The sequence below is a fragment of the Lampetra fluviatilis genome, chromosome 1, assembly GCF_964198595.1.
Source record: "Lampetra fluviatilis chromosome 1, kcLamFluv1.1, whole genome shotgun sequence".
NCBI lineage: Eukaryota > Metazoa > Chordata > Hyperoartia > Petromyzontiformes > Petromyzontidae > Lampetra > Lampetra fluviatilis.
This window is the reverse complement of record NC_136275.1, coordinates 9,616,467-9,631,662: the sequence shown is the minus strand read 5'-3', so window position 1 is coordinate 9,631,662 and position 15,196 is coordinate 9,616,467. Positions and strand designations below refer to the sequence as shown.

At 39.4% G+C, this 15,196-nt stretch overlaps 1 protein-coding gene across 1 annotated transcript; it reads right to left on the bottom strand.

Moving 5' to 3' along the window:
* Window positions 1–82: 82 nt before the first annotated feature.
* Window positions 83–14,809, bottom strand: LOC144931591 (hyccin 2-like). The gene is made up of 11 exons (XM_078855637.1): window positions 14,720–14,809; window positions 6,077–6,153; window positions 5,121–5,222; window positions 4,429–4,614; window positions 3,971–4,051; window positions 3,553–3,668; window positions 3,317–3,412; window positions 3,067–3,180; window positions 2,842–2,929; window positions 2,595–2,754; window positions 83–2,296 (listed from the first exon to the last, which is right to left on the bottom strand). The coding sequence occupies exons 2-11, from the start codon at window positions 6,116–6,118 to the stop codon at window positions 1,524–1,526; spliced, it is 1,758 nt and encodes a 585-aa protein (XP_078711763.1). The 5' UTR covers window positions 6,119–6,153; window positions 14,720–14,809; the 3' UTR covers window positions 83–1,523.
* Window positions 14,810–15,196: the final 387 nt, after the last annotated feature.

Sequence of the window (15,196 nt, the reverse complement as noted above, 5' to 3'; positions counted from 1 at the left end):
TATTTTGACATGAAGCCAGGAAGGCATTTTTTTCCACAAGTAATCAATTATGCAAGTTTATATATTCTACTTTCACAAAAAGCTTTAATTTTCAACAGATGAATCAGAGATAGTTACAGAATATACATACAAGCCTAAATATCAGCTTTCCCAAACACAGTAGTGTAGTTCTTTAAAATTTAATTTTAAATTCGTTACATTTATACTCTTATTGCAAAAGAGATTGGTGAAATCAAATGAAGGGGTTTCACTAATTTAACATGACAATATAGTTTTCTTGCACAAATAATTTTAATAACTGATCAAAATACCAACCTCTAGACTGTGCAGTCTAAATAATAATCTTGTATATATCAACGTTGACAAATTATAGTATACATTGAATGGCAAAATATGTTAATTCATTTTTTTAGGTTAAGCATAAACATTGACTAATCAAAAACCCAAAAGTTCTACTGATAAATAAATGCACAATAAATAAATAAAGGTTGATGACACTTTGTCCACAAACACAACTGTTTGCCTATACAATCCAGTAAAGCATGTATATTATGCATTGCTTATAGTGTGACAACCACTGCCCGTAAACAATACAATAAAGGAATGGATAATAGCTATACAGTGCATCAAACATTTACATTCAGTGCATTTGTAACATAGTATTGGGATTGCATTACTCCTTGACAATTTCCTTACACATTCAAAATGATCACAATCGCTAATAGGACTTGTAATTGCGTTAAATGAATACTTTCACTTTGGGTTATATTTAAATTCTACTTTCAAACACTCACAAAAAAGAAAATTACAGTACAAAGGTGAGAATGTTTATGAAAATAATTTCGGCTTGGGAATGTTTAAGGAGTTACTTTTCTACGTTGTATGTTACAGAACAATAAAATATTGGAAACAATACCCAAATACATTATCAATATACACAACTGACTTAAGGCTTACACGTGGAAGACCAATAACGAGAACAGGTAAAATTACACTTTGTGTACCTGATCTCCACAAATAACCGCTTCAGATGACGATTACCACACTAAAACTCGAAATAGACAGTGTAATTGGAATAAAGGTCATTTAACTATGGCACCTTACCAAGCCAATGTGAACGTATCTCAGCTGTCTTTCAACGTGGCAAGATCTGGCAATATACAAGCAACTATAATGATATTACAAAGAGGTAGAGGTTGAGGCTGATTGGAAATACATATAACTTAACAAAAAATGAATAATTATGCACCTTAATATAACTAAAGTTGAAAAGCAAAGCCACCACTGCTAATCACGGCTAAACCACAAGATTTAGAGGTCAAGGATCCAGTAGGCTGGACACAAATGCACCATGGATTTACTCTGACACTGACATACAATATATATTCTATGTCCCATCTGGTATATCAAACCAGGTGAGTACAATGTTGTTGGTGGCAAAGCAATAATGGATGGGCTAGAGGATTGCCTCCGTTTCCATATAATAAAAACAATCTAATATTACATCAGCTAAACTATTAAACTTAAGTGATGAGATGAGCATTCAAGCTTGGTGAGCGAGCTTGTTGGTTGAGCTGGTGGCTGGGAGAGAACTCGACAAGTTCCAAACTCACATCCTGCAGGCTGCTGGCAGACAGAAGCCCCACATTCTCAGTGTTCATCTCGCTGCTTCCTTCCTGCATGTCGTCGGTGGCTCTCAGCAGTGGGTCAGAAGCATTGGCGCCACTTAAATTATGCTCACATGAATGGATGGCAGCAGATTCAGAACTCAAACTAAACTCCCTTGGCTTTAGTGTGGACATGCTGAGACTCAGGTTCACTCTCTGCGTTTCTGTATCTGCTGTCCCTGATATGCTGTCTTGCTGTAAGTAACTCGTCTCAGTAGCTACCTCACTGGCATCTGACTTTGAGTGGGGAGAGGACCCGTGGCCTGCCAATGGAGGAAAACACTTCCTGGTTTGGCCTGCTGCTGCTGTAAGTCCTAGCAAGGGTAAATGTTCATCTTTTTCACCTAAACCTTTAAAGTGTGAAATGGAATCTGCTACTAAATCTGTAATTGCTGGCTTAGTATCATGCCGAGAGGCCAGAGGTGAATTTTTTATTTTACCCTTGCTACCCTTTTCGCCTCGGCCTACCCAGTTACTCACTATTTCTACTTTCCGTGTGCTGGATTTTTGAGCAAATGATTTGCTTGTGCTGGCTGAAGCAGAATGGCTGGAAGTTGACGCTAGTGAAGAAAATCCTTCATCAGCCTCTACAACCTGCAGACTGTCTTCTGTGGATTGCTCTTCCAGCACTGCACACACAGGACCCAATGACAATTTAAATGCAAAATTAGGTGGACAGTTCCTTGCATGCAACTTAAACAAAAATACATTCAGGTCCCCTAATACCAATGTTATGGGGCAGTTTCATGCCATGTATCACAAAAAATTACTAATTAAAGGCATTTGCTATAGGTGACCAGTTTTTCTTTCACCAAAAATCTATTAAAACTGCCTTTCCATGACATGAACTAAACCATGCAAGTGCTAGGTCAGCTGATAAATATATGGACACGAGTGTAAACAATGGTGATATGAAATGTTCCTGACCATCCTTCCGCCAGCGGTGACGGCGTATGGACGCGCTGGTTACGGCGCCACGAGACAGCCTGCGGAAGGTAGGCGTGACGTCCACCTGTATACACTGCTGTCCCTGATGAATGGTTTCAGGCGTGCTGTTCTTCAGTGAGTTGCGCATTGCATTTCCCACCTTAAGACGAGTGAAAGATGAAAACAATCGTCAAATTGTGAAAATACTTTGCAATGGTGAGTGACTAATTTTGTAGTGAGGGCTCACCAGCAATGGCTCAGTATATAGCTCCAGCTGAGCTCTATACAGCACATCCTCCAAGGCCTCCTGTCCCAATTCCCATTGTCCATTATATCTGCAAAACCAAAAGTCAGTGTACCCACAATATTATTCAGCATTGCATACAAACGATGAGCAGGTGACCTTCAATTAAGCTTATGCATATTTTAAAATTACAGTCGAAAAGTGATATGTGACTGCAGTGTGACATACATAGAATAATAGACGCCTGTTAAGAGATCAACAATGAACTCTGGAGACAGTGATATCTTGGTACGGTGCTCCCGCCACCTTTTCTTTTGCCGTGGGAAGCCACTCACGCACACCCTGGACAGAAAAATGTAAAACAAATAAGCAATCCCCCAGTCGATTCAATGTGGCTACATATATACATTATGTTCATTAAGCAGTTTAGAATTCTAATGGTAATGGTACAAACTACCAGAATATGGAAATACATTACCGAGAACACATGTGACACAGGGCTTGGTGGGAAGACGGAGGCATGTGAGCAATGGCTGCATTGTAGCAGAGCATCAGGAAACTCAAAACCTCAAACCTAACGAAACAAACGGGGCACAACATTAATGGAAATTACATAACCCCTATGCAGCACCTGCAATGCAACGTGCTTTATGACTTTGTATGTGCTCACATTTATGCATGCAGTGAACTTCACTGTGACTGCTGGTGTTTCACCTGTTCTGAGCAGTGAAAGCTTCCCTCTGTGGCAGGGGACCAGCATAAGCAACCCTCACTGCCTCTCTTCCGGACAATACAGCTTCCATCATTGCCATGGAGCCCAAACTCCCAGGCTAAAGGCAGACAATCAGCACAAGCAGCATGATAAAAAGCATGACCAAACCACTCTGTACTCTTAGGTTTTTTCGGTAAAGTCACGTAGGTAAAACAATATAATGATAAAATAATAATAAATGAAAATAACTAAATTAAATCACGACGTTTCGAAGGCAACACAAGCTTCCTTCATCAGGTGTAATAAAGGCACAGCAAAATAACTAGCGAGTGAAGCTTCAAATCTAGAATCAAACCTCTCTGGTCAGTGTTTAATACTATTTTATACATGTCTACATATTTTTTATTGCACCAGGCTCACCTCATGGTAAAGAGAAGGTTTGGCAAGTGTGGGAATGGTGAAGGCCAGCACCTTGCTGTTTCCATCAGCTTCCACAATCTCCTGAATAAGAAAGAATGAAAACAATTACATTTCATCTCTTATAAATGCAACCATCGTATCCTGTCATTGACTTAATACTTTTTTCATGGATCAATGTCGCTACACTACAAGGAAATAATGTTATGAATGTGTTAACATATTGGAAAAATTGTTGCAGATAATAAAATATTTAAACATGCATGATACACAAATATTACACAATATACCACGTGTGTGTGATACTAAACATCAAATGGGAATGGCCAGCTGTTGCCATATTTTGAACTGCATGTGCATTCATGATAACATGCTGTGTGCACGTTGGCTTTATGAATGCATGTTGTCATGAATGCACATGCAGTTCATAAAGCCTACATGCACACAGCATGACTCCTCACCAGGTTATAGAGGCCCAGCAGCAGGGCATCCACACAGCCGTGGCTTTGCACACGGAGGCCATAAGGCGCGCTGCCCGCCAGGTACCGGCTGATGAGCGCTGGCAAGAACTGCAGGGCAAAGTGGCGCAGGCGAGCCTCGCCACTGCGCACAAACTCGAACAACTGGTGGCACACGGGCTCCAGCAGCTGTAAAACGAGAAAAATGAGATGGCAAAAGCATCACTTTTGGTTTAAATGTAGCGTTGACAGTTTGTCATTCCATTTTGTGTTTAAAATACCACCGTAAATTATTGGATTTCCTCAATTTACAAATGTTTAGCAACATCTTTAGTTTAAAAGAAATACATTTTAAAACTAAGCACCTGTTTTCCCAAATGGATTAGAGGTCTATGCTCATCTCTGTCAGTGGCCAAGAGCCACTGAGGAAATTGTACAACAATTAAACATTTCTAAGTACAATTGCTATTTATGCCATGATGTTATTTTTAAGTTATTGAGAATTTATTCAGGGTAAAAATATATTTTTTTATTCTAAACATAGTGAGATTGATAATGCAAGCTTGAAATGTTCAAGTTTTCATTGCTGTACACAGATGACCAAGTAGAAAACATTAATAAAGTATCGTTTGATGACAGAAAGGGTAATGTAAAAAGTATTATGTCTGCGTGGTGCACTTTCTGCTCCTTCATACTTCGCTGTTTAGCGCTCCTATCACTTTGTAAAGTGCAGAAACGAGAGCTGTTTTCTGATGGACTGTCACTGCATAGCTGGAGATTGAGGATTCTGGTAGAGCCTGTAGAGACACATTAGAGAGGCAGATTTCACTTCCATTACAATTCTTGGAAAAAACACCACCGAGTAAAATTTTTAACCAATACTTCCACTATAAAAAAAACACTTGGATAACAAGGTCAAGCAATGACAAAGCCGAAACTTACTTTCTCAATGTTTTCCCATTATGATTTTACAAACTAAGGCTGTTGATAAATGCAAAAAAGCTATAGCACTTAGAATAGTGACAGGATCTAAGAAACCTGTTTGTAAATTTCGTATAAAAAAATGTGATCTGTATGTTATTTTTCATTATCAACCACAAGGGATTGCAGCAGAAAAAAATTGGCTCCATAATATTGAAGATTTTTTTTTACTTATCCATGAAAGCCACACCGAGTCATAGGACTCTTTTCCAAGAGTTCCTGCATTGAGTGTTTTTTTATAATATGTTTTAAGCTAATCAAAAACTGTTTATACAAGTGGGAGGAAACCGGAACACCTGGAGAAACCTCACACACCAGAGGGTATAAACAGATGGAAATTAGCCCAATTGCTGTACTGCCTTCTCCTCGCGAGCCAATGTATGGCACTTCAACACCCACAGGAAGGGAGTTTCACAACATGTGTGAGACCCACCAACCCTCGTGTCCTGTGCTGGATTACAGGCATACATAGCCACCACCGCCTGGCACACCTAGGATGAGAACAGCCTGCTTCTATTTTTTTTAATTTCACTTCATTAACAAATGACCAGATCAGTAATCGATAATAAAATAAAGTGACTTATTAATTGAAATTACGTCACTCATTGTTGGTAATATTTTGCAAAAACACATGTAGGCCCACATGTATGTAGCACATACAGCTTTGTACCTTGAACTCTGAAAGCCAATCTTCCACAAAACCCTTGTCCATGGTTGGTACGTTTTTCCAAAAGCCCCAGGCCTATCCTGCAACAACAAAGGGCAGAGAAGATTAACAAAGAATACATGTTTGTAATTCCTTATCATATGACTGATGTGAAACCTGTCCAGCTGTGTGTGACATTCGTGTATGTGCAATCATGAATACATGGTGCACAGCACTGATTACAGGATGACATAGCATGTGTCACTGCTGACGTGTCTAATTTGGTAATCTCTCGACTTGTATGTTTAACATTGTTCAGTAAATATAAGTGCTTGTGAAAGAAATATTTTGCTTTAAAGTCTGGAAACCAAAACATTTACAATGCAGAAAAATATGTTTTCGCCAAGGGCAGTAATTTGAAACTGTAAGCTAGTTTGCTCACTCAATACACAATATTCCAGATAGCTTTAAATGTCCTTTCCAGGACATGAAAAGACATACTGAAGTTTAATGAAATAGTTCGGTTTTTTATATATATATTCCATGATTAGCAAACATTAAGATGTCAATTTATGTTTTAAAAGCCAGACAATTTTGATAAAAAAAACAAAAGGACATAACCGATGGTAAAATATTGTTGGACAAATTATCATGAATGCAAAGGCAGCCACAATGCTGTGTGTGCATGCTGTGTTATCTTGAAAAAGGAAATATTGTTAAGGCCAGCGAGCCAAAACGTCAAGATCTTTCTTTCCTCGCAGTGACAGGAAATCAAGTGTTTATTTATTCAGATGTTATTTTTGTATGTAATTTCATGAAAGCAGCAACATTTACCTCATGATGTAAACGTATAACCTCCAAACAACAACACAACAATTTTCCAATCTATATTTCAGTACAATGAGATGTTTATTGTGGGCACTTACAAAAATACGACGCAAACACGAGTGAAAACAGGTGCTTTCACACACTATATTATTATTGGCCATGCTCAAGTCCATGGCTGGATGAAGGCCTCCACAAGTCGCTATCCTCTGTTTCTTAATGTAATTCAAAGCATGCAACTTTTTTTATAATCTAAATAATTTAAATAATCTTGAAAACTCATCTTTCTTAATTGGCCTTTACACCACGCCTCGTGTTGGTCGTTTACCCTGCAGGTTCTGTTTTTTTCTTCTGCTTTACATACACGGCGGTGGTGGTGGCACATTGGTGGGATATTACAGATGCAATAATAATAATTTACAAGTGTAAACTAATATTATTGTCATTAAACTTGCTGCGATGGGGCAGGCGCGGGTGGTTTGCGGGGCGGGCGGGAAGGCTGACTGGCTGGGCTGTAGCCTGGCGTTTGTGTGACAGGCGGGCTGACTGGATGGGCTGTAGCCCGGCGTTTGTAATTCCAAGCATGCAATTTTTAACGCTTCTCTGAACACTTCCAAGTTTACTAAATTTCTTCATGAATAACCATGTTTCTGATCCATGTCATTGATATAACTTATTTATTATGCAATAACTGAATTAAAGACGTAATAAAAGGTAGTGAAGCTTGCCACAATGATGCAACTAAAAAAGCAACATTAAATATGAATGGCAAGTATAAAAATCACACCATGAAATTACTTAACATGCTATGCATTTATTTTCAGCTGCACTTCAAACATGAGACACCACATCCAAAGAAGAGAAGCATTTCTGGATATAATACTGCATGAAGCACAACAATATTTCTCATTCATATAAATGTGAACTTTCGTGACTGCAGGAATTCATATTCTTTTGTTCTTTCGGTAAAGTCACATAGAAAAAAATATAAAAAACATTTTAAACCTAAAACTCAAGACGTTTCGATCGCAACACAAGCGGTCGTCATCAGGCGGAGAGAAAAGGGAGGTAAGCCTCTAAATGCAACTATTTATAAAGGTTTAAAATGGGCATAGCCCAAGTGTCAGAAGGAGTGGGGGACAAGAGCCGTGGAGCAGCATGAATGGACGAGCTAAAGTTGTGAGTGGGCGGGGCACAAGTGCTGCGGCGCCGCATGAACGTTCGAGCTGACCGGCGAGCGGTGTAATCCAAGTGTGTAGCATGTCAACTAGGGCTGAACGATTTGGAGAAAATATCTAATTGCGATTTTTCTGACAGATATTGCGATTTGATTGGCGATTACATTTATTTAAGTCAAGCTTCCGTTCAATATTCACTGTGTAATAGATTTAAAACATGTGATTGGGCATTACCACATGATACCATCAAAATATGAACTGCTCTATATATATTCTAATGCAAGGATGAGAACTTAAAAGATATGAATTATTTCCAACATGTATTTATTAAAATGTTTTAATTGAAATAGAACAATCAAACATAGAACTATTGTTAAGTTAAATAAATAAAGGTATAATAATAAAAAATAAAACAATTCCAATAAGAAAGTACCCTGCCCACTTACCCTTGGGTTGTACCTATCTCAAACCTATATAACCTTTGGCTGCAGTAACTCTCTCGCTATATTTCTTCCTGCCTCAGCAGTCCACCTGCTGTATTTTTTCACCTGAAGACGATTGCTTGTGTTGCGATCGAAATGTCATGAGTTTTTGGTATTTATTTTATTCTATCTACATGACTTTACCGAAAGAACCAAAAAACATAGAAATGTGGCATCAAGCAAATTTCAGAAACCAAAAGGCTATGAAGCAGCTAATTTATTTAATGTCTGAGATGTAGGAAATTTATGCAAGGGGTGGGAAGGTATTCAACAATGGTTTGGAATATAAAAACATTAGTCATATTTCTAACAAGTGGGGCAATGGTGGCATGGTAATGAACACACTAAGCTATGAATCCAGCAGGTGGAGTTCAGCTCTCAGCGACAGCTAACATCAGTGGCAAATTATATCTAAACTGTCCTGTATGGTCCTTTCAGCAAACTGCACCACCCAACATGGTGGAGTTATGGTCAGACTCCCACGACCGACATGTCATGGAGTCACCTTCATCCAACAGTGGATACAAAAAGGGATTATATTGTTGAACATGGAAATATGCAGTATTGCACTTAAAATTACCAATAAACCAACAGCCACACACATTTACGGCACTTGAGAAGATCAGCTCGACTGAAAATGATTTTGCTTGTAAAATGGAGAAGTAATGATTGTGCTGTAACTCTTACTAATCCACACTGTACATATATAATTGTTTTCTTCCAACTGAAGGAACACAACAATCACCTGTGCAGATGTACAGTTCCCATTACTCCAATGTCATTTATTTCAGAATGGATGAACCAACTAAATGCTGCAAGCGTTAAGCCCCTAATCCAAATACAGTACTGTCTGCCCCTACACACAGAAAATGTGAAAGCTTTCCCAACAGGCAGCTTAATATGCACAATTAAATTAACCAAATTAAGACTTTAGTTCATGAAAAATATAGCACCCTGTAACAAAAATGTAAGAACAAAGGTTACACTATTAAAAATGCCAATTCGTTAATCTCCAACACACCGGTGTGCTGTACTAGTAACGAATTGGCAGTTTTAAAAGTGTTCTGTTTACGTGACAAAACCTTCTAATTGTCTGCGTCGAGTGGTGGCGGGTTTAATGACGTATAAATTTACACGACCCAACCCAAAAAACCTGTATTATGGACTTTTAAAACTGTGCATAGTCTGGCACCAGTGAATAATTCTGCGGTTTTGGAAAGTCTGGGGTGTTGGGTCTATTTAAGTTATTCAACTCCAATATTTAATACACCTATCACACATCTATGGTACATATCATACATCAGTAGTAACACATAATTTGTGATAATTGGTTATTTACCCTTCTATCTGGCAACAAAACTGACACCTTTTTACAAGGAGTCATGTTTGCATAGACCGCAATACCTGCAGTCATAATACAAACAAAAGAACATAATTCTGATAATGTGCACTGTCCTTGAAGTTGATTGGTCCACACCCGAGACAGCTTTCCTTAGAGCCTAGTCTCACATGGGTTGGACCAGATGACGCCAAAAGGCGCACAACTCAAAGACAATGCACCATCAGAGTATGAGAGCTCGGGGCAAGCATCTACACTATGGGAACCTCATTTGCCAGTAAAAATATGATAATTGGTTCTTTACCCTTCTATCTGGCAACAAAACTGACACCTTTTTACAAGGAGTCATGTTTGCATAGACCGCAATACCTGCAGTCATAATACAAACAAAAGAACATAACTCTGATAATGTGCACTGTCCTTGAAGTTGATTGGTCCACACCCGAGACAGCTTTCCTTAGAGCCTAGTCTCACATGGGTTGGACCAGATGACGCCAAAAGGCGCACAACTCAAAGACAATGCACCATCAGAGTATGAGAGCTCGGGGCAAGACTAGGCTCTAAGGAAAGCTGTCTCGGGTGTGGACCAATCAACTTCAAGGACAGTGCACATTATCAGAGTTATGTTCTTTTGTTTGTATTATGACTGCAGGTATTGCGGTCTATGCAAACATGACTCCTTGTAAAAAGGTGTCAGTTTTGTTGCCAGATAGAAGGGTAAAGAACCAATTATCATATTTTTACTGGCAAATGAGGTTCCCATAGTGTAGATGCTTGCCCCGAGCTCTCATACTCTGATGGTGCATTGTCTTGTGCGCCTTTTGGCGTCATCTGGTCCAACCCATGTGAGACTAGGCTCTAAGGAAAGCTGTCTCGGGTGTGGACCAATCAACTTCAAGGACAGTACACATTATCAGAGTTATGTTCTTTTGTTTGTATTATGACTGCAGGTATTGCGGTCTATGCAAACATGACTCCTTGTAAAAAGGTGTCAGTTTTGTTGCCAGATAGAAGGGTAAAGAACCAATTATCACATAATTTGTGTTCCATCCAAACTAAACTGTAAAAAACGTATAATGTTCTTGTGTCTGGATTAATAATGCTAGTAAAACATTAATTTCACAAAACAACGCCAAACGAATCTTCTATAAATACAGTATCGATAAAATAATGATTATCCTCCGTGGATACTGTACCCTGCCATCAGAATGTGGATTTTCCCACTACTGGCTTAGGGCCAACAAAGGAGAGGAGTAGTCTGGGTGGTGGTTTGGCGAGGGAAATAATGTACTTTTCTGAGATAAAAAAAATTGAACAAGCATAAACACAATGGGAGGTGAAACCATTCTAATTTTACTGCTGAAAAACTATATTTGCATGTAGCTTGTGGTATTTAAAACAAATGTCATCCTCAGAACTTGAATACTTAGCATATCCAATTTCCTCTTGGCACCTAACAACCACGTTCTCCACCTACTGTTCAAATTACTACTATAATAGCCCAAAAATGTGTGTAACGCGCGTGACGTCACTCCACATGCCGCACCCCCCCCCCCCGTCATTAATAAATAAATAATCATGAGCAGGAGTACTTTTACAATCACGCGGAAGGTCGAGCGTAAAGATATTATTCTTCGCAAAGTCGCTTCAAATATGATGTTTCTTTACAGAAAGTGTTGGTAAAAAATGTAATATACGCAGCACAGTGCTACATCTGTATGTGACGTCACTGCAAAAGAAGCCCCCCCCCTGTCATTACTATCATAAGCAAGATATTTTTTTACGCAAATTCGCTTTCAATTTGACGTTTCTTTATTTAAAGTTAATCAAATAAATTATTCTACGCAGCAAAAAGTCTATTTGGTGTCTTTATTTCTTCAGCACTTGAAACAAAAGGCAAGTCTAATTTTTGCTTCTAAATTATGATAAAATATATACATTTCTCTGTGATTTCCCAGACATTGTATCGAATTCAAATTGATTATAACCTCATCGAGCGAAAGCTGAAGAAAATAAAGTATCAGAGCAGTGATTTTTAACTAATTGAAGGCGAGTTAAATGCAGTGCTACAGTGACATGAAGTGAGGTGTTTTATGACGTAGTTTTGTGCAAGAATCACTGCCATTAAGACAGTACAAGAAATTCACACAAAATATCACATACCAAGGTTTCATTTTTTAAGTTAAGAAAAATGTATTTACGTGCATCAATTCCTAAAAGAATGTACAATCACGCAAGAAAACGTAAATGTACATCTTTAATATTACATCCTCGGTCCTAAGGCGGGCAAAAGTCTAATTGAAGATCAGTTAAATAAAGTGCTACTGTGACATGAAGTGAGGTGTTTTATGACAGTTTGTGCAAGCATCACTGCCATTAATACAGTACTACGGTGAAATTCAGTGATATGTTTGATGACGTAGTTTTGTGCAAGATTCACTGCCATTAATACAGTGCTACAGTGAAATGAAGTGTAGTGTTTGATGACATTTTTTTGTGCAAGATTCACTGCCATTAAATTTACACAAGATACAATTATACTCTGCTAGATTTTTTCGTAAATATTACAGCTTCCGTCCTAGGACGGGCAAAAGGCTAGTAGTGTATAGGATAAATGCCAAAACTTAATTTTGCTATGCTGTTGGTGTTAAAACTGTCAAATAGCACCTTCCAGCTACTTACCATGGACGTTAAAAATTTTGAGCCAGGAATGTAAATTAATATATTTGCGAAAGTAGTTGTTGAATGTGATTTATTATCAACAGTGTGATCATCAACATAAATGAGACTGTGCACGGCACCCTTTACACTGAAGCCATTAGTTAAGGAGGTAGAGATACGGCTCCATTCTAATTTCCTTAAACGACAACAGCTCAGCAATACCACCACCTTGGCATTTCATCAAATGTGCTTTTCCATTATTTTTCTGATGTGCTGTCACGTACGCAAGCGGTTGTTTACTGCATATACTGTGCTTCATATTGAAAACAGTCTCCAAGTCAATATAAAGATATGTATGCCTACCACTAAGACCAATACTGTAGATATGTTATGGATTTGGCATTGTAATTCAGGTAAAAGACAATGGATCTACATCATACATAATTCGGAATAACCATCTGCAACATTACAGGTGCTGCACTTTCCACCAGCAAGTTGAAGCTCCTTCAATAAAACACACGATATCCACAGAGGAATATCTGAAATACTACAATATAGTTAATGCATACAAATTTATACTGCAAGAAGGTATGATAACAATTAAGGTATGTACACTTAAATGTGCGTAATACTTCATTTTGTGTGGCCTAAGAAAGCTTAATGCAAAAACTAATGCGGTCCCTTCAAATATTATGCATTAAACTAACCATATTTAAACTACGAGGGTAAAGAAAGAGTGGCGTTATAAAAATGTAAGGCTCTTCAGAACTTACGCTTTATCATGTACCACAAGTCCTTTTGTGACAATGAGAGTAAACTAACGCATTACTCCCGTAAGATACTGACCTGGTTATAGTTATATTATGGATTTTCCGAGCACTGACCCTAACGCCAATCACGTATTTCTGCTTCAGTCAATGGACAGGCCAGCATGGCCTCGTTCATTCATACGAATATTGGTAAAGGAGACGTTAACCTTCAGTCTCATCCGAATTATTTCTGAAATACAACTTTATTTTTCAAAAGCCACGGGGTTTAAACCGCCAGTTTTGGTTACCCAGTATTCGTAGTAAAAGTGGCGTTAGTGACAACTCTATACACAGACTTGTTGGTAAAAGCGTTGACAAGCAAGTGCCTATTACAGGCGACCACCACGTCAAACGAGACTGTAGTGGGACAAGCAGCTACATGCTTGTTTGCCTACCGAGGTGGTTATGTAATTCATGTTTATGGCAATCGCGATTCATACGAATGTTTCGACTGGGTTTGCCTAAAAGTAAAGCATGCCAGGTTCAATGCCACGTGTGCCACTTGTCTTACTACTAAATTTCACATAAGACCCACGGACACACTGAAATCACAATGATGTCATCGGAGAAATTTCATTAATTGCTGTAATCCAGCCACTGGCGGTTAAAGACACGCACATTATACAGGCAAGAGTTATACATTGGCAAACATTTCACGTGCAGAGGGAATGGCATGGCCAGCAAGCACCACACTCGACCGCATTTGTCTTCCCAGTGCTGACGTATACCCACAACACCAAGTCCTCATTTAAAAGCTGATCGGCGACTAAAGTGAGGTTCACGACCGATTGTAATATCACTCGCCACAGATTCATTTCCGCGAATGGAACTCTGGCCGCCAGGTTCGTAGCGCAGTGCGCTGACCATTGCGCCACCGCTCTCTCGCACCCCCCCCCCCCACCAACATACAATAGGAGAAAATACAACAATTAACACGTTGTTTGTGGTTCAACGGAGTTAGCGAGCACCTATTAGTCATTCCGACACCCTCCTCCTCCTACACACCACGCGTGCATATTAATCACTCGGCCGCAGATTTGCCCATTTCACATCGCACCGCTTGCTCTCTTCACCGTACATTTATTCCTGCCATAGGCGACGATAACAAACGAGTGCAATAGTAGTAATAATAACAATGATGAGAGCAGCAACAATAATGGGGCGATTATGTCACAATTGCGAGTGACCCCGCTGTCCAACAGGGCCCAGCCGCCGCAGGGCCGGGCAGCTCTCAGGCTCTCCTGTTTCCGCCACACGAAAGCAAACAAAAACCGCACAGATCGCTACAAATGATAGCGCACAACAACACGGATTAACATCGCCTGATTAATGGAGGGGGCCGCTTCTCCTGCGGCTCTCTCCTGCCTCCTCACCCGGGGCAGAGGTCGCTCGGCAGGGCAACGGAGGCAGCGTGAACCGGGGATGAGGCCGAACTCAGCTCCCCTCGTAGCCCCTCCCCCCTCCTAGCTCCTCCCCCCTCCTAGCTCCTCCCCCTCCTAGCTCCTCCCCCCTACTCGTCCTTCCCCTTTCCCAACTAAGCCCCTCCCACTCTTAGGCTTTTTCGGTAAAGTCACGTAGATAAAAAACTATCAGTCGCCGCCCGCTTTGCGGGCGGTGTGTATGTACTTGGTTGGTGGGGAGTTGAAAGTGGCTGGACACAATAGACATGTTTTGGTGATTGTGTTATGTTTATTTTTGTGAGGTTATATGATTTTTTTATGAGACGCTCAATCGACAATATTAAAGAATGCAAGTGATTGAAATATAGAATGAAACGTCGTATTCAATTATTTAATTTAATTTATTATTTTATCTTTAGACGTGACTTAACCGAAAGAACCAAATAATAA